This window comes from Pseudochaenichthys georgianus, chromosome 12, assembly GCF_902827115.2.
Source record: "Pseudochaenichthys georgianus chromosome 12, fPseGeo1.2, whole genome shotgun sequence".
NCBI lineage: Eukaryota > Metazoa > Chordata > Actinopteri > Perciformes > Channichthyidae > Pseudochaenichthys > Pseudochaenichthys georgianus.
In genome coordinates, this window is record NC_047514.1 from 16449302 (window position 1) to 16471731 (window position 22430).

At 42.4% G+C, this 22430-nt stretch overlaps 1 protein-coding gene across 2 annotated transcripts in view; it reads left to right on the forward strand.

Moving 5' to 3' along the window:
* LOC117456000 (mediator of RNA polymerase II transcription subunit 13-like) overlaps positions 1 to 22430 on the forward strand; it is an 81726-nt gene that overhangs the window by 56653 nt on the left and 2643 nt on the right. Inside the window, exons 5-30 of one of the 2 annotated variants that reach the window (XM_034095695.2) lie at positions 6712 to 6857; positions 7658 to 7864; positions 9112 to 9276; positions 9391 to 9547; positions 9656 to 9760; positions 10591 to 11247; positions 11572 to 11785; positions 11938 to 12016; positions 12103 to 12224; positions 12442 to 12520; positions 12645 to 12862; positions 13691 to 13866; positions 14044 to 14957; positions 15231 to 15410; positions 15527 to 15756; positions 15859 to 16057; positions 16479 to 16767; positions 16859 to 17111; positions 17204 to 17392; positions 17492 to 17715; positions 17818 to 17960; positions 18470 to 18628; positions 19438 to 19602; positions 20639 to 20802; positions 21812 to 21976; positions 22128 to 22237. In XM_034095695.2, the coding sequence (XP_033951586.1) occupies positions 6712 to 6857; positions 7658 to 7864; positions 9112 to 9276; positions 9391 to 9547; positions 9656 to 9760; positions 10591 to 11247; positions 11572 to 11785; positions 11938 to 12016; positions 12103 to 12224; positions 12442 to 12520; positions 12645 to 12862; positions 13691 to 13866; positions 14044 to 14957; positions 15231 to 15410; positions 15527 to 15756; positions 15859 to 16057; positions 16479 to 16767; positions 16859 to 17111; positions 17204 to 17392; positions 17492 to 17715; positions 17818 to 17960; positions 18470 to 18628; positions 19438 to 19602; positions 20639 to 20802; positions 21812 to 21976; positions 22128 to 22237 (5709 nt within the window). The remainder of the gene's footprint in view (positions 1 to 6711; positions 6858 to 7657; positions 7865 to 9111; positions 9277 to 9390; positions 9548 to 9655; positions 9761 to 10590; positions 11248 to 11571; positions 11786 to 11937; positions 12017 to 12102; positions 12225 to 12441; positions 12521 to 12644; positions 12863 to 13690; positions 13867 to 14043; positions 14958 to 15230; positions 15411 to 15526; positions 15757 to 15858; positions 16058 to 16478; positions 16768 to 16858; positions 17112 to 17203; positions 17393 to 17491; positions 17716 to 17817; positions 17961 to 18469; positions 18629 to 19437; positions 19603 to 20638; positions 20803 to 21811; positions 21977 to 22127; positions 22238 to 22430) is intronic. The other variant, XM_034095696.2, reaches the window with a different exon arrangement.

Consider the following 22430-nt stretch of genomic DNA (forward strand, 5'->3'; position numbering starts at 1 on the left):
ATGCCCACACTCACACACTCACACATACACACACACACACACATACACACCATGCCTTGTTCCCAGAATAGCAGTGTTGCCCCACAATTGACAGTGTGAGCCCTGAGGACCCCTGCAGATCCCTGGCCGTCAGTGTTTTCATGCCATGAGGGAACATTGCTCAGTTAGGCATGCACTGACCTCCTGCCTCAGCTGTAACCAGCTCCTTTGTCTCATCTTCACTCCCACACTATGCCTTTCACCCCCAACAGGGGGCGCTTCGGTGCTAATATCCATGCCGTGCCCCCTTACCCGTGCCAACTCCTGTGCCTTGGCGCCGCCGCCTTTGTCAGGCTTATCTAGTGTTTATCTCATATGTGTCCCTGGGGTATGGCGAGGATTGGCACATCCAGGACACATCCAAACCCTCCTCTTCTCCTACATCCCCCCATCCCACCCTCCTCCTGCTCTTTCAGCACAGCACTCATGCTCTCTTTGTGTCTGAATGGAAGGAAAACACTCTGGGTTGGTAACGGATTGCATCAGACGCTGAGAGAGAGAGAGAGAGAGAGAGAGAGAGAGAGAGAGAGAGAGAGAGAGAGAGAGAGAGAGAGAGAGAGAGAGAGAGAGAGAGAGAGAGAGAGAGAGAGAGAGAGAGAGAGAGAGAGAGAGAGAGAGAGAGAGAGAGACTCAGTGTGTGAATGGGATCAGAGAAGGTGGGGGGTCGTAAATTAATCATTACTATAGACGGCTGAATGGATGTATTAGAGGCAGTCTCCCTCATTAGTTCACTCAATTCTATGCATGCCAAGTACACAGCACTGTATATTTGTTAATCTATCAGCTTTCTTTTGCATTACTGGCCATATACTCATGCATAAATAATGTTCATATTTTACAGTGTAATAGAGCTGTCCTCTGGTGCTACACCATGCCACACAATCAAGTTGCTCTGTCTATTGAAAGTACGTTTTTTTTTTTAAACAATCGCAGAAATCCTTACCTGACCTGAGGGAAGAAGCTCCTCCCCTCTCCTACCCTCCCCTCTCTTCCCCTCTCTTCCCCTCTCCTCCCCTCTCCTCCCCTCCCCTCTCCCCTTCCTCCTCAGGGACCAATGACATTGAGAAATTAGCCATCTCCTAGGCAACAAACATTTGGTGTCAGGCCACATCACAAGGTCACCGAATCTCCAGAAATAAAATCAACAAAAATATATATGAAAAAACACAGTTTCACATTTTACTAACGCTCTACTGAGCATGCATCTCGATTAAGACCTGTGCGATATTTTTACTGATGCCAGGATTGTTTATTTGTGTTTGTTTGTGCAATTAAAGTAGCCTGGTTAATGGAAAATGTTCTCGGGAAGAATGAAGCCAGGGGGTGTTGTGCAAAGTCCTTCCTAACATGAAAAGAATGTAACTTAATCAAGTGTAATCATAAGTAGACAGATGAGAAGAAACAGCGATAATGAGCAAGGAAGAACAAATCTATACTTGGTATGTTTGGTTAAATCTTTCCCCCGGGGCTTCAAAAAAATTACACTCCCAGTTGCAATAACTGAGAGAATGAAAGACCCTTAGTTCTGCCAAAACATGTTGTATGTTACATCATGCGATTCATTGTTGGATCTAATTTCAGTTAAAAGTAGATGTTTCTTTAATTTAACTCCAACAAAAATGTCCATGATTATAGAATATGTGGTGAATGGTGTAAGATCCCAGATGTTCTAAAGACTTTCCCGCTGGTTGACTTCGGGCCAGGTTATTGTTTGATTGGTTACAAGTGACATGTAAAATGCCGCTATGAGTGGCTGATTGATAGATGGAAGCTTTCAGCCTGACTGGCAGACAGATGAAGGTTAAGTTAGTTACTCACTCGCTGTGAATGAACTATAAAGACCAGTTTTATAGAGGCTCCAAAGAAAAGCAAGGCTTCCGTTTTAGTTTTCAGAAGTACTGTTCAGTGATGATTTCTTAAGAGTGAAGACGTTTCATTCAGACATCATTCATTGTTCCTTCATTCTTCACGATTTAACCATCCATATTTTTGTTTTGTGATCAAGTGCTTTTGGAGAAATTAAAGCAGGAATCTCATTTATTGAAATTCCTGCTGGAAGTCACTGGAGATACATTCATACTTTATTTCACTCAACTCGTTCTCCAGATCAGATCAAACTTCTTAATTTGTTGAACCTTTCTATCTCCTACAATGAGATGTTGAATACTTTCAGTTGTTCAATAAAAGCCCCTGCTTTGTAAATGACACTGCTTGAATTCAGTACATCAGTAGTAAAAAGGCTTTTATAGAGAAGTTGCTGGAAAATCTACTGTACGTGAATGCAGCAGCTTGGAGCTGTGAAATGCCTCATTGATTGACTACATAAGATTCTGGCCATAAACATATGAATGTACTCCAGGGGAATGAGGCATTATCTGATTTCAGCCACATTAAAGTCTTCTTTTTCATGCTTTATCATTTTTTTAGGAGAGCAATCTTTTATTAACCGTTGTTTAAATGTTCAATTCCCAAAATATTTCCTTTTTCTTTTTCTTTTCTTACATGTGTCTTGGGCTTCTAAAGACATAGAGCCTTTAATCACCCAGAGTCCTAATATGACCAGGTTAAACCACCCTAGAGAGAGAGAGGAGGAAAAGGAAAAAGCACTTTCTGTAAAAATCAATAAAGAGGACGGCGATACATCACAGCAACATCCTACCTACGCTTTCCCTCTTTTTTTAATTAGAACAGCAGATATGGAGGTAAAACCCATGGTACCTCAAATTATTCACAGCTGCCGTTTTTCAGGACTAACAAGTAATCTAATTTTGATATTTGTTCTGTGCTTCTTAAACCCGTAGAGAGGGCGATGATGAGTGTGTACAGTTTGTGTCCTTGAGCACCTTTTCATTGTGAATCTTGGTGGAGCAGTGTTTGAGCACAGGCATGGGGATAGCAACACTAGCCTTACCACCCACTGGGGGCCACTGAATAATACATAAAGCTAACTGCATCCTTCTTATGCTCGTGTTAATACTAGTATGTCATCATGGGATTATTGGCCCTGTTTGTTTGTATGGAATAAACGTATCGTGCCGGGTGACTTTTAGAGCATGTGTGCTAACGCTGCGTAGCTACAAGACGGTAAACATCCGCTAATCGGTCCACCAGAGATTTATGTTGACACTCTTGACAAGTGTTCAGAATGTTTAAGAAGAGCTAGAATATAAAGATAACTCATACAAGTGGTGCTGTGGTGGCAGACAGAGACTTTAAGGTACAGATTAAGAAAATGAATTCCCTAGATTTGAGAAAATCTAAGATCATGTCTGCGTAGTGCACATGTTGGTTAATGATATCTTAACACAGTGCTCACATCATAGGCTTTGGATGGCTGTAGCAGAAGGAAACAAAAGGGTGCACATGTGTATTTCCTCACCGTTGATAGCTTTCTAACTCGGATCTAATCTCGTTTTATTTGTTCCTCCTACTGGGTTAGAGAGCGTCCCCACAACTGAGATGTTATTTTGTGTGCATGTGATTGTTCACACGTGTGTCAAGTCCATGATGCATGTCGGACATTACCCGGCTCCCCTGTTGGCTGGCTGGTGGCGTCGTGATGTGGTGAACAGACACATTGTCACATGAGCACAGCACAGCCGCTTTATCTTTTTTTCACAGGCATCAAACATGCGTGTGATGCACAAACGCGCGCTCACATGTTGTTACGATAACTGTGGCATTGTGAGTGTGCATTTGTGCTTCCCACTTCATGCCGTACATACACATGTGGGCTCCCAATATATCTGTGTTCCTGCTGATAACACTGAATATAAGCTCAGACATATAAAGCCATGGACAGTGACGTGTGTGTGTTTTCTGTTTCTACATTCCCTGATTGATTTCACCATACACTTGTGCTCAGTAGCCACCCATTAAAACTCTGATCTCATCGATATGTGTGCAGCAGTTGTAGTGTGTGGCACTGAATTATTCACCTCCTCCTCTTTCTCTCACACTGCATCTTTCTTTCCTTGTTCTCCTAATATCCTTTCTATCCTATTTCCCCTTCTCCTCTCAGTTCATGCATAGCCTTAATTGTTACACCTCCAGTGCTCGCTCTGTCTCCATCTTCTTCTTCCTCTGCTGTCTTCCTTTCTATCCTCAATTCTTCCTTCTCGCACTCACTTATTTTCTCATCCCCCTTCCCTTTCTCTCTCTGCCTCCTCTCTATCTCTCCAGCTCTGTCAGCCCTGAGGCGAGTCTCAACCATCACTCCTCTTCATTTATTAATACCTGTACTCATACAGCCCGGCACACAGCCACCTCACATCTCTGTCCACTGTCCTCACACACATGCATACAAATACAGAGTGCACATTTGTCCCCCGAGGATGCAAGAAGCCCAGTGTGTCCACACGCTCACACCCGCTTACTGTGCAGAAAAATGCCCTTTGCAAAAGGACAGGGAGCATCAGTCTCCAAGCTGTGTCAGCCCACAGTTTGATACTCTTTTTGTAGTTCTGCTTTTCCCTGACTCACATTTAATTGCACCTTATTGCAGCTATAATATATTAGGTCATGAGTGTTGCACATCAGTTACTGGTTAGACTGGTTGCTTGTAGGGTGTATCACTTATAATGGTGTACAACGGAGCTTTCCCTGTGTACACTAAAATAAATGACTAGATCGTTTTAATCAGAAGCCTTTTTTGTACGGCTTTTCTTTGTAATGTATCAGGTAGATTTAATTGAGAGCACTTAGATGAACAATTCTTTATAAGCACACACTAATTCCAGCCTCTAATCCTGCCGAGACAGAGATACAAAGAGAGAACAGATGATTTCCAACATTGATTCGCCGCTATTCGACAAGTGCTGCCGTTTTTATGAGTTGTCTTAAGGGAGTCGTGTGTTTGTACACACCTCAGTCCCGACACATCTCATAAAAATATATAATAACAATACAAACAGAATTATCAACACAAGAGGGAATACATTCTAATGGATGCTTCATTTCACAGCCTTATTTAATCAGTGCAGAGCGGCCAGAACAGAAAGTGAAACTCGTACAATTTATCAATCAATCAACAAATCAGCCTTTTAAAAAACATAAAAACACTTCCTTAATTATTTGGAGCCTTAGCCGTTTGTATTGATAAAGATACATTATTTATAAAGAACCAGTTGGAGCATGTGGTTTTTCAATTGACTAAATGTCCTAAATGTAAATTGTGATTGTTTGTGCATATGTGCATGTCTTAGCTGGGCTGGTACTCTTGACTTGCAGCTGTTCTCCTGAGTGTTTCCATGCTGCTATATATAGCTCTTCATATGGCGTAATGATGCACTGAGGACAAGGTTGCAGGGTGGTGACATTGAACGCATTTTGACTCATGTGTTGTACAAATGAAAATTGTGAAGATGATAGACTAGTGCTGTGTGTGTGTGTGTGTGTGTGTGTGTGTGTGTGTGTGTGTGTGTGTGTGTGTGTGTGTGTGTGTGTGTGTGTGTGTGTGTGTGTGTGTGTGTGTGTGTGTGTGTGTGTGTGTGTGTGTGTGTGTGTGTGTGTGTGTGTGTGTGTGTGTGTGTGTGTGCAAAGGTGACGCACGCTTGTGTCACAGGCTTGCATATGAATGTGCTTCTATCTGTTCTCTTCCTCCTGTGGTTGTGCGCCATTGTGTTTAAACCACCTGTGATGAGGGTATGTTTTTATCACAGAGAGCATATGAATGTTTATGAATTACAGAATTGTTTAGGATGCACTCGGCGCCATCTGGAGGCCACCACGGTCAATGCCAAATATATTTAGCTCCCTTAAGACTGTGTTCAGTTCTGCTCATCATGAGGGACTATGGTACTGGCCATTTGATTGCATTTGATGATTCATTACAGCTTCAGAAGAGAAGCAGCTCCCTCGGGGCAACGGAGATATTGCACAGGCAGCAGGGTTATCACAAGGAGATTACAGTACCTGACTTTATTGTCAGTCTGATGCAAACCAAGGTGGTGAGGATCTTTTATAGATTAAACATATACATCAGTGAAGCCATCTTGGTAGTTAATGATGTCCAGCACGCCCAACTGCTATGGAGATTGCAATAAGGCCCCCAAAAAGACTCCTCTGTGATTAAAAAGAAAAAACAGGAGCAATGCATGATGGACTATGCCAGGGTTGTGTAATAAAGAGAGCGCTGCATATGTAAACATGTAGTCACCACAATCAGTCATAAGCAAATGAGGATTTATACCTGCAATAAGGAGCCCGTGTGGGAAATGATGAGGTTGATCAATGTAGGTAGGTCTTAGCGGGGCTTTTACAAAGATACATTCTGAGTGTTGTTCTCTACATTGCTGTTCGGAGCAAAGCACTCACCTGTCACGATGCCGCTGCCCAAAAGATCGGCGTATTCATTTTGTACATTGGTTTTTCAATAGATGTGATTTATGGGTTTGTTTAATTTCAGGTTTAATATAATTAAATGTCATTCAGATTCGATTTAAATCTCAATTCAATTATGTTAACCAATGTGAAGGTATGTGCACATGTACTTACATTTGACAGAGATTCTGTGTTGCCATGCAAACTCATATTCACTAATCCATTACATTTGTCACAGTATGAAATATTTTGTGTCGATCAGATCACTGTCAACACAGAGGAGACAGTCCTGTACCGTTTCTGCCTTTCTGTGGTCTCACAATCTTAATGATTACTGTCTCCTTCCCCCAGTGAACACCTATCATGTTCCTTCTCCTTCTTCCTCCACGGGGAGAGCAACGTGTGCACGAGTGTGGAGATCGCCCAGCACCAGCCTGCATACCACGTCACAGAACACCACATCTGCCTCGCACAGACCTCCATCACACCAGTACAAGGTGACACCAAGAAGCAATGGTTGCCCCTGTGGATTACTTCTACAGAACAAAACAGAAACAAAGTTAAATAAGCTAAACTGTATGGAAGACGGGTACAACCAGAAACGGATGAAAATGCAAACTTCAATGTCATAGAAAACATGTTGTTTAAAGATTATATCGGCAATAGTTAACATTCTCATCAGATCCTTTACTTAATTAAAGATTGTAAGTGTGTATATATAACTGAAAGTATGTAAGAATTATTAACAAAATATACTAAAATAATTTAAACTAATTGGAATGAAGGGAACAAAATGCATCTTGTGAATGTTATGCTACTCTATACTGATAAATAGAAGTTTACTGTTGTAGTTGGTCAAGATTTAGTTAATTTAAAGCATTTAATTTACTTTTGAGTGTGTTTGTAAGTAATTAGTGACAAAAGTTAAATGTTGTGGAGTTTAAAGTACAATATTTCCCTCTGAATTATAGTATTGAGAACTGTAAAAGTATAGAATAGCCTTAAATGGATTTAATATAAGTACATCAGAATTATTCTTAAGTTTTGCTAGAGTAAATGTCTTCAAGGGCTGCAAAGTTAAGCTCCTGATTGTATAACGATTATGTGAGATTATCTTAACTTCTTATTGGTTGGAACAGAAACAAACCTGATGTTTTAAAGATTATTATTATGGACAACCCTCTGTAAACTCATTAAACTTACCATGCACCTCCTCAGTGTGTATGTTGTATGTGTGATACATACAGGAACACTTAAGAGATAATTACTGACCACACCGTGCTTTATATCCTCCCAGTGATCCTAAGTCCATACGGTCTGAGCGGCACTCTGACAGGTCAGGCCTTCAAGATGAGTGACCCCGCTACACGGAAGCTGATGGAGGAGTGGAGCTACTTCTACCCGATAGTACTTCCACAGAAAGAGGGAAGTGGACAAAAGGAAAAAGAAGAAGCAGGTCAAGCTTATGATCGCAACTGTCACGCGGCAGTTGAGGTCATTGTAGGTAAGGGAAAAGTCAAAATGTTTGTTGGATTTTAAAAAGTGTGGAACCCTCTGTCTCCATTTCGTGTCTCTATTAAGCGGAAGTATTGGTGTATAGGGTGCTATTGGAGTGTACTTTAGCTGCAATGATCCTCAGTCTTTTATCGCATCTCAGAGTGGAAAAGGGGAAAGGAAGGGATTACTGGAAGGGAGGAGGACTCAGGAAATTAGGAGAGGACAGATAGGGAAATTGAGGCCGCGGGGAGTTACTCCAACAGCTTGGACTAATCAGTCTGATCCCACAGCGTTGGTTTGGCCTGATTAAAATCAAAACTCTTATGGGTAGCTACTGTAGCTTTTACTTATAAGAAGAAAACATTGTCTAGTCGTCGCTGCATGGAATGAAGTGAAGAAGTGCACGATGGGATGTAAGATGATATGTTTTATATTAGCAGTGAAACTGTTTGAATACATGAATAGATAAGGAGGAAGTACATTGCATTGACTATATACCGCTGTACTTATATTCTTACATGAATTCTAATGAAGGTATTGCATAATAAGAAAATAATTATAGCTGTTGTTTTCAGAGATGGCAAAAGTACACACATCCTTTACTCAAGTAGAAGTACACATACTCATGTTAAGAAATGCTCTGGTAAAAGTACTGACTAAACTTCTTTACTCAAGTAAAAGTGAAGAAGTATGGGCTTCGAAATGTACTTAAGTAAAAAGTACCCATAACTACCAGCGGTTTTACAGAATAACTGACCTCCCTTTATAGTAATAGGACAATAATGTCATTGTTAGCTAGTTTGTTTCAATGCTAAACAACGGCAAAATTACAAAGTTCTCATTGGTCCCTCTTCTTTAGAGAAGACCAGGAAATGATGGATACACGGATCATGTTCAAATCAACAGGCACGCAATGACTCTAAATAATAAAGATCACGCAACCAAACACAGATTAAAACTAAACTAACAAACCTGTTTTTAAAATGTAAGAAGTAGAAAGTACAGGTATTTGTGTTCAAAATGTAAGAAGTAAAAGTAAAAAGTCGTCAGAAAAATAAGTAGTGGAGTAAAGTACTGATACCAGAAAAATTGACTTAAGTATAGTAACAAAGTATTTGTACTCTACTACTTCCCACCTCTGGTTGTTTTAACTGACTTGAAAATTGTGCTCAATAAGCATTGCCCTTAGAAATGAGCAGCGGCCATCCCATTGCTTCATAAAAGTGAAAACTGCTCTTTTCCTCGTCTTCTCAGGTGGAGTAAGGATGACATACCCAGCTGCTTTAGTGCTGTTAGCCCAGGGGGACCTACCAGTGGAGCAGCCCCCACCCCTCCCTGCAGCTCTGGGCCTCAGCAGGGAGCTGAACCACTGCAGCGTGCCGCTCACACCGCCAACGTCACCGCAGCAGCCCTGCTCAGGTAACACAACACACACCTTCCTGCAGGAGATCACATACAACATTAAACAAGCGTCTTCAAAATCATGTGCTCACTCATGCATTTTGACATGTGCTCCACACTTCATCCTTTCAGCGGACAGCGGCTTTGTGACCTCCGTCTCTAGTGTCCCCACACCTGACAGCAGCATGGGGGTCGCCAGCATCAGCCCAAAGCACTCTGGAAAGAAACTCACCTGTCAGGTGGTCCATCAGGCATGGCGGGAGTGTTATCTCAACCAGCCACAACATGTGTAAGTTCAACCATCGCCGAGTTTGTTTCTGCTGTTTGGTGGCATTATTGTGGAGGTGCAGTGATGCAGGTGAGCTGCTGTCCTCATGGATCTGTTTGTTCTCTGCAGACCGAATCAGACATCTGACGTGACGCCTGAGAAGGATGTGCCAAATGGAGGAACCACGTGGGACTTCAACGATCTGGGGGCGAGATCATCCTGCAGCTGCTCCAGGTACCACAGCGCTGCACCCAACTGCTCAATATCATATTATATTTAATCATACATTATCTGAGCTTTGTGTTTGTCTTCATTACAAAAGACATATAGACGTTTACAAGACTGATGCTCAAATATACATTCATTCTGAGAGTTGTTATACTTAAGTCAACATCCTTCATAGTAAAATACTGTGAATAGTGCAGTGTCAGATGACAGTCTAAACTTAAATAAAACCAGAGGCTAATAATGCTCTGCAGAAAGGAGATGGATGATAACAATCAATGGGACTTAGTAGTTGTAAAACTGCCCAAAAAAAGTGAGTATTAGAAGAATAAGTGGACAACTCAAAGATTGCCCATTATTTTTATTTGTTGTGTTTTTTAATACTGTGAGCCATGTTCATGCTCAACTCTGACTGCTTTTTGAACATTTGTGCACACATGTCTGCACAGCCCTCCACTTTAAAACCAAATACACTGTAGTTTGCCATATACTCATCGTCTTAAGTGTTTTAGTTTTTTAGCTTTTAAGGTTAATTGTATAGTTACATTTAAATTTGGTGTAAATACTTGTCCTTTTTTATTGCTAAATTGTTTCTTAAAAATACTTATTTTTTATTATCCTTATATATTTATTTTGTAACCTCCTTTGCAAGCTATTTGTATAGATTGTTTATGTTTGCACCACCAGATACCAAAGCAAATTCCTTGGCAATAAACTTGTTCTGATTCTGATCCTATTGTGTCTTTAAAGAAAGACTCATGTAATCATGACCTTAAAACAGTTCCTTTAAGGTTGTTCACATTCTTTTTTGTGTGTCAATCTACTTGATTGTGTTACAGGTTGAAGCAGCAGAAGTTGAATCTGACCACCACATCCACCAACAACCCCCAGAGTAGTGCCAACCCCCCTCAGTCCTCGGGCCCCTCATTATACCCTCCCTCGCTGCCCAAACACAAGATCAGCGACAAGACGGAGAAGGCTGACAAACAATCCAAGAGGCCAGCAACGATTGCCTTCCACCACCGTTTATCTGTTACACAGGAGAGCCCCCTGGAGCAGGACTCGCCAGGAGGGCCCCAGCTCGGGGGTCTTGTGGCTTTAGAGCCATCATTGGAGCCTATGGCCCCTCTGCCAAACTGCAAGTATCCTAAACCCCTCTCCAATGGCAGAAAAGCCCATGACTCCCTACTCAATTCGCCAATGTCTCCCCTGCCTCCTACACTCAGCCCCCACCCCCGGGGGCAGGACCCGGAGGTCCTGGATGGGCCCATGGATATGCCTGTCTGTCAGGATGGGTCTTCAGGGATGGGGATGATTAACAGCGAGACGGCCATGTATGCAGCTCTGCTGAGGCAGAGGGAGAATGAGGCGGGCTGGTGGAGAGGCTTCAGGACCCCCAGGACTGATAAGACTGACTTCAGACCCTGTGAACTCCCCACTGATAAGTTAGAGGAAGTGAAGACGGAGACAGCGACTGAGGGAGTTCCACTAAAGAGGTGGGAGAGAGAAAAAACAGGAATGTTTTGCAAAATGTCAATAGCAAAGACCAGCAAAGAATACAGATAAAGAGATGCAAAAAACTGCCTGTGATACCTGAGCTAGAGTTATACTAAACAACACTTAAACAATACACATTGCACTCATTTAGCAGCTTAAGCAGTTAGAACTGGTGTTATGAAAGCATTTATGGACCAATAAATAGAGTTTTTAATAAGATATGAGTTTAGATATGAGGCAATGAAAGAAAGCACGTTTGACATAAATAATACATTTTCACTACTACACTTTATTTGATTTGTTTTACTCTTTGTCTCCTCCAGACTATACACACAGACTCACAAGAGATTTAAAATCTCAGAGGAGAGGCTGAAGGACCACATCCAGACGTTGGGCCTTTTACAGCAGCCGGGTGTGGAGGCGCTGCGGGAGCCGGGCGAAGACCCGTACGACTTTAACGAAGGAGACATCGAGTACACTTTCTCCTCTTCCAAGAGGTTAAAGGGTCAAGGGCGAGAACTCAGCAAAAAGGCTAAGGTAGGACATGGTTTAATAACTCAATACAGTGATAGTTTAGATTCCAACACATGATCTTCTAACCGTGGATCACATGACTGATTGTGCTGTTGAAAAACATGCAATATGTCTTATTCAAACAATGTTTTACTTTATTCTTATTGATCCACCAGGGAGAAGAAATCACCAGCAATGGAACACTGCCTGAGGGGAAAGATGCTATGTCCATTTTTAACTCAACTCCAAAATCAGGTGGGTGCAGAAAAATCATTTCAAAGTGCAGTATTACATGGGTTGTTAGCAGCCATTGTTCCTAAGTGTTTTGTGTGCTCTCTTAGACGAATCAGGTCAGGATGACGCAGCTGCCAAAGCCAACCCTTCTCTGACCAGAGTGAAAGATCTGGTGGTCAACATCTCTGATCTCGACAACATATTTGATGAAGATGAGGAAGAGTTGGGGGTGAGGCATATTCTGTATTCTGACATTTGTCTGACAGTTTTAGTTCTGGCACACTTACTGTAGTCACAGTTTTTATGTTGAAAGATTAAGTGAAAACAGAAGCTGTGATATTATGTATTTGTATACTAATCAACCATTATGTGTAATGCCTAAATATGTTCAAGTTGGAAAGTGTATTCTGATGTGTAATAATATGTAAACTGTTTACCCCAACAAGCACTCAACCAAGCTACCAGTATCCTCAGAAGATCGCCCTCTGGGGAAAGAAGGGAGAGTTGCGGTACCTTATCCATCCAGTGAGTCACTTTAATGAGCAAATCATGTAAAAAGTTTCTATTTAAGTACAGCTTTTATGTGTTTTCCCATTACACCTCGATGTTTTCATCTCCTCTCTCCATCTCAATTTCTGTCTCCTTTCAGCAGTAGCAGACCTTCAGAGGATGTTTCCCACCCCGCCTTCTTTAGAGCAGCACCCTGCCTTCTCTCCCATCACGCCGTATCGTGACCTCCCCAGCCAAGAGCCCCCTACTCACAGTGGGGCAGCGGACCACATGCTGCCCTACTTCTCCTCCCAGTTTACTGACTACAGGATGGAGATTGAGGATGGCATGGCCAGTCCACGGCAGGAGGATATCAAGGTGAGGAGAGACAATGAAATACATATGCAGAACATATAGCTGCATTTTCACGTGTTAAAACTAGGAAGAGAAAAGGGACTTGGGCTGGTTCATTTCTTTCATAAATGTACTTGTATCCATATAAAGGGGGAAGGGGAAAGTCAATACAATGTTTGACTGACTGACAGTCCACTCCTGTCGCACTAAAACAACATGTTGGATATGGTTCACCGATACCTGTAGCGTGCTAATTAGCTATCTCTGTGTGGTGACACCTGTACGCACTGCATTGGGGACGTGCAAATGATAGACTAGAGAGAAGGCACTGAGTGGCCACTATAAAGTGCAGCTGCTCGTCATCACAGACAACAAGCATTGTTAGTGCCACTCAATATAGAATTGAGAGGTTCAATTTAGCAGCAGAATGTATCTGATCAAAATAGAGTGACTTAATGTGTCAACTCCGAATGTAGTGGATTTTTATTGGAATGTGCCACAGCTTCTATAGTCTATAAAGTGTTGTATGCTATACAGTATAACCATATACATATATATACAGTATACACAACCATTATTATGGTGGTGAGGGGTCAATTATAAAAGCAAAAAGGGGCTCTTCCCTGCTACATTAATATAGAAGGATCACGGAGTGTACATTGTAGATTTGATTATGCCACTTGATGTTTTGTGTGATTGTACACGACTTATTGCTTACTGTAGCATAACATGTAACCTGCTAACTAAAGTACCTTATTTCTTGCAAGGCATTCCTACTAGATTGATATGTGAACCACATTCCTCTGTATTACTAAGAGACACCCTTTTTCCCATTACATCTTCTTTATCCAGCCAACGATAGGCTCCTCCATGTTTGCTCCGCTCACCTGCTTACCCAGTCAGAATCTCCCACCACTCAAGATTCCCGAGCAATGCTACTATCGACCATCCTGGGCCATGATGCCCAAAATGGAGCATTTCCCAGTCATGCATAACCAGAACGCAACCTTCAACAGAGATGGATACACGTGAGTAGTTTGAGATGGCAAGCTTTTGTCACTAAGAGATCCTGAATATCCACATTGTATTATGTTGATGTTAACCTTGTAGTCTTGGCCCTTAAAGAGATCCTGCTCATACGTATTAAGTGATCTTTGTTGTCTATCTGAATATTATTTGTATGTTCTTGAATATTTTTTTTTCAGAAACATGCCCAGTGTCAACAACTTTGCTGACCAGGAGTACGGCCAGATGAGTGCCACCTCTGTGAGCACCTCTGCTGGCATCCTCCCGTCTCCTGCCACTCCCCGCTTCTCTGTGCCCACCCCTCGTACACCAAGGGGTATCAACGCTGCAAGTTCTGGCCATGGTTCTGTGAAGCAGGATGGTACTGAGCTCAGCTCCCCAGCTTCCACCCCCTCCACCAGCCTGCCTCTGAGCTCTGTGGAGCACCAAGCTCGGCCTGGAACCTCCCTGCCTGAGGCCCACAGCCTGTACGCTATCCTCCTGCTCTCAGACTCCGTCCTCAACGTCTTCAAGGACCGCAACTTTGACAGCTGCTGTATCTGTGCCTGCAATATGAATGTCAAAGGAGCAGATGTTGGCGTGTATATCCCTGACTCCACCTGTGAAGATCAGTACCGCTGTATGTGTGGCTTCAGTGCCATTGTGAACAGGCGGCTGGCCCACGGCACAGGCCTCTTTTTGGAGGACGAGATGGATATTTTTGGTCGGACCTCTGAGGTCGGCCGAGCGGCTGAGAGGAGGCTGGCTCTTTGCCGGAGGGACCCCACTATGGGTGACCCTAGGGCCAAACGGACGCAGGATGCAGCCCCCGCCTCTCCGCTAGTCATGGTCCTCCTGCAGGAGCAGTGCTCGCAGCCCATCTCTTCCCTGGCATCACTGCATCTCCCCCTCAGCTGTTCCTGCCATGGCCGCAAGGGGGCGCTGCTGCAAAGCTGGACGTCTGAAAAGCAGTGGGCAGATGAGAGTGATGCCTGTGTGGATTGTTACAATGCCTTGGGACAGGGGCTACAGTATGTGGATAACCCCACAGGAGGAAAAGTAGATCCAGCTGTCGTCAGAAGTACCGCTCTTCACTCCTGGCCGCACACAAATGGTAAGAAGCTGCTGAAGAAAAGTATACAAAGTAAAAATAACCAAATGCATTATTGGGATTACAGTGTGTGATAAACTACGTTAAATAATTCCTATTTAACGGATATTTGGTGAAACTGTTACTTAGCTGACATTATGTTATCTAAACTATGTATTGATTTGTTTTATGTGTGTTTTTTGTTTATTTGGTGTATAGAATCATGTTAACATGTGTGCATCCGTTGTTCATGTATCCTTTTTGTGTGTTTGTGTGTGTGTCCGACAATCTCCACAGTGGTGGACATGAACATGTTGTCGTCCCAGGATATGGTTCGTATGCTGCTGTCTCTGCAGCCTTTCCTGCAGGATGCTATCCAGAAGAAGAGAACAGGACGGACGTGGGAAAACATCCAGCATGTTCAGGGTCCACTCACCTGGCAGCAGTTCCATAAGATGGCCGGGAGAGGATCCTACGGTGAGTCAAGATATTTGATCTTATGCAGAATACAAATCTTCTGTCTGCTACTTTATGTTGCCTGTGATATTATGCACAGAGCCAACTAAACAGGGTACTATTTCTATTTGTCTAAGGTTCGGAGGAGTCCCCGGAGCCCTTGCCCATCCCTACAGTGTTACTGGGCTATGACCGGGAGAGGGACTTCTTGGCATTGTCCCCTTTGGCATTACCTTTTTGGGAGAAGCTGCTGCTGGAGCCTTATGGTGGGCAGCGGGATGTGGCGTATTTGGTTCTGTGTCCCAATAGTCCTTCTCTGCTGACTGCAGCCCGGGCCTTCTTCCAGGAGCTCAGCGCTGTTTACGAGGTAAGTGATTGGATTCTGAATTGGAAGCATTGTAGTTTTCCAACACATATTGATAAGTGTTTCTAATCAGAGAATAAACATAAGCCTTGACTCTGTTTCCAGACGTGCCGCCTGGGGAAGCACCGTCCTCTAACCAGAGTGTCCAGGGATGGTCTTGTGCTAGTGGGGGAGGAAGTGGAGCCCGAAAAGCTGGAGGAGCTGGACGTGGACCAGTGGGTGACGGGACCCTGGGCGGGACAGCAGCACTCGGACAACCTCAGCAAACTTAAACTTTATGCATATGCCTGCAAGCAGCAACTTGGTGAGAATATTTACTCACCCCATACCACCACTTAGAGGGTGGCTTATTTCTGGGGCGGATTCAGATAATACCTACAGTGGTGTGACAGCCTAGGGAAGACGTTCTGAGGTAAATGAATGTCTCTGTAATCATGACTGATGGTGAGACTGTGTCCGTCAAGAAAGTAGGTCCTGTTGTGTTATTTATAGGCTCACAGACCTAGTTTGGTAGATTGGTAGAGAGTGCTCTCAAAATACTTATAAGAGCTGAAATAACTTTTGTCTTAGAAATTCAAATCCCTGATGAAGGAAAGGTGCGTATGAGTAAAAGAGAATGGAGAGATCATGATTCTACAGGGTTTCTTGGTGTATTTGATGCTTACAGCAAATATGGATACATTATTAATATTATGTAGTAAGTGTGTTTTTTTCTGTTCTTGCAGGTCCCCAGCTGTCAGGACTGCATTTGGACAGCAGCCTTTTTTTGCCCCCCAAAGTCGAGCCTCCCTCAAACCCCACATCCTCAGCCCAGCCTGCCTCTTCAGCGCAGCCTGAAGCTTGGGGCCCTGATGGAGGACAAGCTCCAGGCACTGCTGGGTCAGGAAACACTTCTGCCCCGACTGCAGTAACCTCAAATCAAACGGGGGAAACAACCCAAGGAGCAAGCAGCGACTCTAAAGCGCCTTCCAGTGCCACACCACCAGCCAACACACCAGCAGAAATCCCTGAACTGTGAGACTTATTGAGGAAAACAACTCAACTCAAATGTAGCCTCACTAGTACAATAAATATACAACTTCTTTTTTCTTTTGCTCTCTTTTAGCACTGCTGAGCAGTCCGGAATCGGCATCCCCACTGCGCCCGACTCAATCGACAGCTGCGCCAACCCACCAGCTATTGTTATATACATAGTGGATGCTTTTCTCAGCTCAAGTGGAGCGAGAAATGAAGTGGGAGAGGACGAAGAGGGCGACGAGGTGGATTCCAGTAGCATTTGGCTACTAGGGCTTCTTCGCTGCTACACAGATATGCTGCAGACTCTGCCTGAGACCATGAGACCGGCCCTGGTGCTACAGGTAGGGAGATACTCAGAGTTACAGAATTAAACAGAACACTCCCACTCCTGTCATCATCAACGTTTCTTTCTATCTTCATTTGTCTAACCTAGGTGGTGCCATGCCAGTACCTTCTCCAGCCGGCCAGTGGGGAGAGTCATTTCTACCTGCAGCATCTGCGCTCCTTGTCCTTCTCCTGTTACTCCCAATGCAGACGTCTGCTGCCCCAACAAACATACATAAAGTCCCTGACCGGCTTTGGACCCATTTCCACTGTCAATTCTGTACTCAAGAGTCCAGAGGTAGGCAAATAAATTAATCAACTTTCCAGACTGATTATTATATACTTGCTCCTGATATTAATTCACACTTCTTACTTGAAATGTAATTTCCTGCTCCAGCATCCCAGCCCACTGCAGCTGTACACCCCCCCCTTCATCCTTGGTCCGACCCGCGCCAAGCTGCCAGAACAAGGGGAGATATGGGCAGAGATCCCTCCCAAATATAATGTGCTCTTTGTTGGATACTGCTTATCACACGACCAGCGCTGGATCCTTGTTTCCTGCACCGACCAGCAGGGGGAGCTCCTAGAGACTAGCATTATCAACATTGATGTACCCAACAGGTGAGAAAATTGGTTACTTCTGTACTCAGTTTTTTAAAATATTATTTTCTGCTTTTGTTTGTGATATCTCTACGTATTTCATTGTTTCTTTCTTCAATCCAGAGCGCGACGTCCCAAGGTTTCAGCCAGAAAGATGGGACTACAGAAGTTGTGGGAATGGTGTATTGGGATCATCCAAATGACCTCAATGCCATGGAGGATTGTGATTGGTCGATTAGGAAGACTGGGTCACGGGGAGCTGAAAGGTGAGTGACGTCTGTTTTAAAAGAAGCCAGGCTTGTCTTGAAACACATGAAAAACACTTAAGCCATGTTCAAGGGGAATATTAAGTACTTGTTTGAGGAAAGATATCATTTGGATTTATTTTCTTATTTGGATAAAACATTACTTTAAGATCACTATAATTTGTTTCTGAGTGCATATATTAACAAAAACAAATAAGTGAATGTTCATTTGGGGAGATGTCTCTGCTTCAAGCGAAGACAAAGCAGTAAGTAGGGACATTTATTCAACATTAACTATGACCATGATACCATAATATTATGACATACACTTCATACATGTAAAGCAGACTTCATTTACACTGTTTTACACACATCTGTTTTTGTATCGTTCTTATTTTATTTGTTCTCCTTTCTTTTCCCCCAATAATTATTTAAGAGCTTTGAATAATTAGAGAATGATCCATTTAAAGACTAGTTCATATGTCTCTCTCCTTCTGTTTTATGCATCTCTCTTCCTCTCTCTGAACCAGACTGGAGCTCACTCCTTGGGGAGCATTCCCTCCATTCGATTGGGCGCCAGCTGAAGGAGGCTTGTCGCATGTGTGGGATCTCAGCTGCTGACTCCCCCAGTATCCTCAGTGCCTGCCTGGTAGCCATGGAGCCACAAGGTTCCTTTGTGATCATGCCTGGTTAGTAGCCTGTACACTTTCTAAAACTACAACATAAATGATGGGCAGGGTTGAAATTGAGTCCGGGTGTCCAGGGATCAGCCACAGCAAGTAGGCCAACGCCTTTACGTTATCAGCCTTGTATACATCTTCAACAATGCGTTAATAGTAGTATAGCAGTAGTCATAGTATACTTACTTGAACATTTCCAAAATAAACGACTATAGTATAGTATGTCGAAAATATCAGAAAAAGCGACACAATGTAGTATGTTGAAAAATGTCAAATAATATCATGTCGACAATTTTTTTCAGGATTTTTTTTCAAGATTTCAGAAAAAGGGATATAGTATAGTATGCCGAAAAAGAAATAAAATATACATAGTATAAAAAAGCGAAAATGTCAGAAAAAGCGACATAGTATGTAGAAAAAAGTTAAATAACAGAATGTCAAAAAATATTTTAAAACGACATAGGGGAGAGTACATCAAAAATATCCGAAAAACCCAGGTACAGTTTGTACAGCAGGTCATAGTTTACCATGTCTAAAATAAAGAAAGGATGTCATAATTAGTATGTTGAAAAAAGCCAGAATGTTGTTTATCGAAATTGTTAATAATATAGTCAAGAAATACAGTTAATGTGATACAATGTTTGAAAAACCGATAAGGTCCAAGATTGTTGCGCTAAATAGTGCGAACAAGAAACAACTGTAAATGAGTTGCAGCAAGAAATAGAAAAAGCAGTAGTCGTGGTCCATTTTATTTCACACAAATGTTTGGTATCCCTTGTATTAACATACCCCTGTGCTGTGTTTCTCTTTGTGTCCAGATGCAGTCACCATGGGCTCAGTGTTCGGCCGCAGTACTGCTCTGAACCTGCAGACCTCCCAGCTGAACACGCCTCAGGATGCTTCCTGTACACACATCCTCGTCTTTCCAACCTCTGCCACTACCCAGCTGGCCCCCAGCTCCTACCCCACGGAGGACAATAATGGTAACAACTAGCAGGAAAACACTCATCATTTAATTAATCACACGATTACTTAAGGCTAGAGTAAGTCAAATATAGGAGGAAAGCACTCCTGTTAATGATGATGAATTATCAAAATAACATATTGAGTGACACATAAGTGACTTGGAAATCTTTCCTCCTTGCTATTAAAAATGGATTCTGGTTATGTTAGAAAGAAAAGACTCACACAATCTAGCAATTTGTTTGTAATGTATTCATCATTTAGTGACAAGGGGACCTTATGGTTAATGATGACCTAATTAAAGCTTTTCTGATGTTCACTAAAAAAGAGATTTGTCCTATCTGAAATTGAATTTAGAAAATGTAAGATAGCAACATGTGAGTCAAAAGGATTCCACTATCTCTACTGTAGCTGCCATCTTAAGTTTTAAGCATACTTTGATGATTACCAGGATAATAACATTTGTATTATTTTGACCAGGATAATCACAACATGAATGTTTTATATTGTCACATGCCTAGTCAGGACACATAAATACAACTCTAACCTTGTTTAAAATGGTTCAGATTTAATATTTTGTACCAACAGGTGGCATCTTTCTAGCTACTCTAGTTTCTAGCTTTTCCCCCACTACCTTTACGTTTTAGTGGATTTAATATTATTTTTTTTTTATATCTCCTATTTTTATAGTCTTTTATTATTATTATCATTATTTCCTTGATTTTATGTTATTTATTTTAGATTTTAGATTTTATTGATCTGTGTGAATCTTTGCTGTACTATTTTTCACGCTTACCCTGTTGCTGCTTTTGTACAACTGAATTTCCCCTCGGGGATTAATAAAGGTTCATCTTATCTTATCTTATCTTATCTTAGTGCTAAAACATCTCTACCCAGTCACAGATGGCTTTTCCTTGTTATGGACTTCATTGTGCCACTTTGTTTGAATATTAAATGTGCTGGTTGGAAAGGACCTCAAAGTGGAGATGTGTCATGTTTATTACTAGAGTTTCGGTTGATAAGGGCTGTGCTAACATCATTCGTTTCCCCCCCCAGATGATATGTTCGATCTGCCTTTCCCTGATGAGCTGGAGAACGACATTGGCCATGACATGATGCTGATCACAGGGAACCTCCACCCGTCCCCCAACACCTCCCCTGTGCCCTCGCCGGGGTCTCCGTCTGGGATGGGAATGGGATCAAATTTCCAGCACACCAAGGTGAGTCATGGGCCAGTGGAAGGAAGTCATCCTACAGGAGTGTGAGCAGTAGTACAGTAAAAGACAAAAGCACAGTGATATACACATTTCTACTTATACATTGTTTTGAAGAAAGAAAGAAGACTGCATTGACTCAGGATATAAGTGAAATACAGGGTGTGATCAGAACACACACACATAGCAAACATATCATCTGTGACCTTGATATACCTAAACCGGTTGTTGTAGCCCTATATGACCTACAGAGTGAATCATAAACCATATAAAAAGCATTTTAATTGCTATGTACAACTGTTTATTACAGAAATGTTGTATTGGAAACATGATGCATACCTCTTCAGGTTCAGATGTGATTCTGTACTTTGAGGCATGGGAGCTTCTTCTCTGCAGACTGACACTCAACACTTCATATTATCAAACAATAATCAGAATTACAGTTTTGCCAGGTATAATAGATACATAGGAATTTGTCTTGGAGGCACAGCAGAAGAGACATGTTGACAGAACATTTCCTTCAGTTCCGACAAACTGTGGGAACAGTGTGTAGCTGAACAATAACACGCTATAGTAACTTGATACGGAGGTTGTATGTCATGTCACCATTGACCTACGGGCAAAACATGTAAATATATATGTTGTCTTGAAACAAGTTTGACTCAATGTGAATAAAAGCTTGAGTATATAAAATAAGTGTTTGTTAAAACCAGTATAACATTCACATTTTCTGTAGTGTACTCTCTTTTAATTACAAGGATTGCATTCAAGCACAACGAAAAGCATCGGAAACAAAACAATAAGGGCATTTGCTGAACCACAGTATATCATGAGGAGCTCTTTTTTTGTTAAGAGTTTCAGCAGTCCTCTTTTCATGCTTTTTGCATTGCCTTGAAAATGACATGTTTTTATTATTGTTAAAGGAGAACACACCAGTCATGCCAGTGCAAAGGATTAGAAAGGATCACCATGAAGGTTTGTAATTAATAAGTGGCCTTCTCCTGTGTTTGTAAAGAGCCAGGGAGAGCGCCTGATGTCCAGGGACAGTCCTCCAGAGGAGCTGAAGCAGCAGCCGCTAGCTCTGGGCTACTACGTCTCCACTGCACAAGCCAATGGACTCCCTCACTGGTTCTGGGCCTCCTGTACGCAGGCTGAGAGCCAGTGTCCACTCTTCCTCAAGGTAACCACAACTCTGTATGCTTTGCCTGTGGGTGCAAGAAGAAATACAAAGGAAAAAAGCTTTAACTATGTGCTATAACATTAAGAATGCATACGGTGTAGCCAGGGATGCTTCAACATTTGACATTTTTCACTCTTTTCCTTTTCTCCAGGCCTCCCTCCACCACCACATATCCATAGCCCAGCCTGATGAGCTGGTGTCAGACAAGACAAAGAGGACCCCTCACCCCTTAGACTCAAAGACCACCTCTGATGTGCTCAGGTAAATGACATGTTGTCCCTTTCCACTTCATTATCTTCTGCTATAGGAATATATTTGAGGGTGAGTACAAAACAGGATGAACCCTTCAAAGCCTGCGGCCAGTTGTCTTATTTAAGTAGTTAATACAACTTTTTTAGATTTATTTAAAAATGTCTGTGTTTATAAGTAAGTGTACCATTCAGCTAAAGTAACA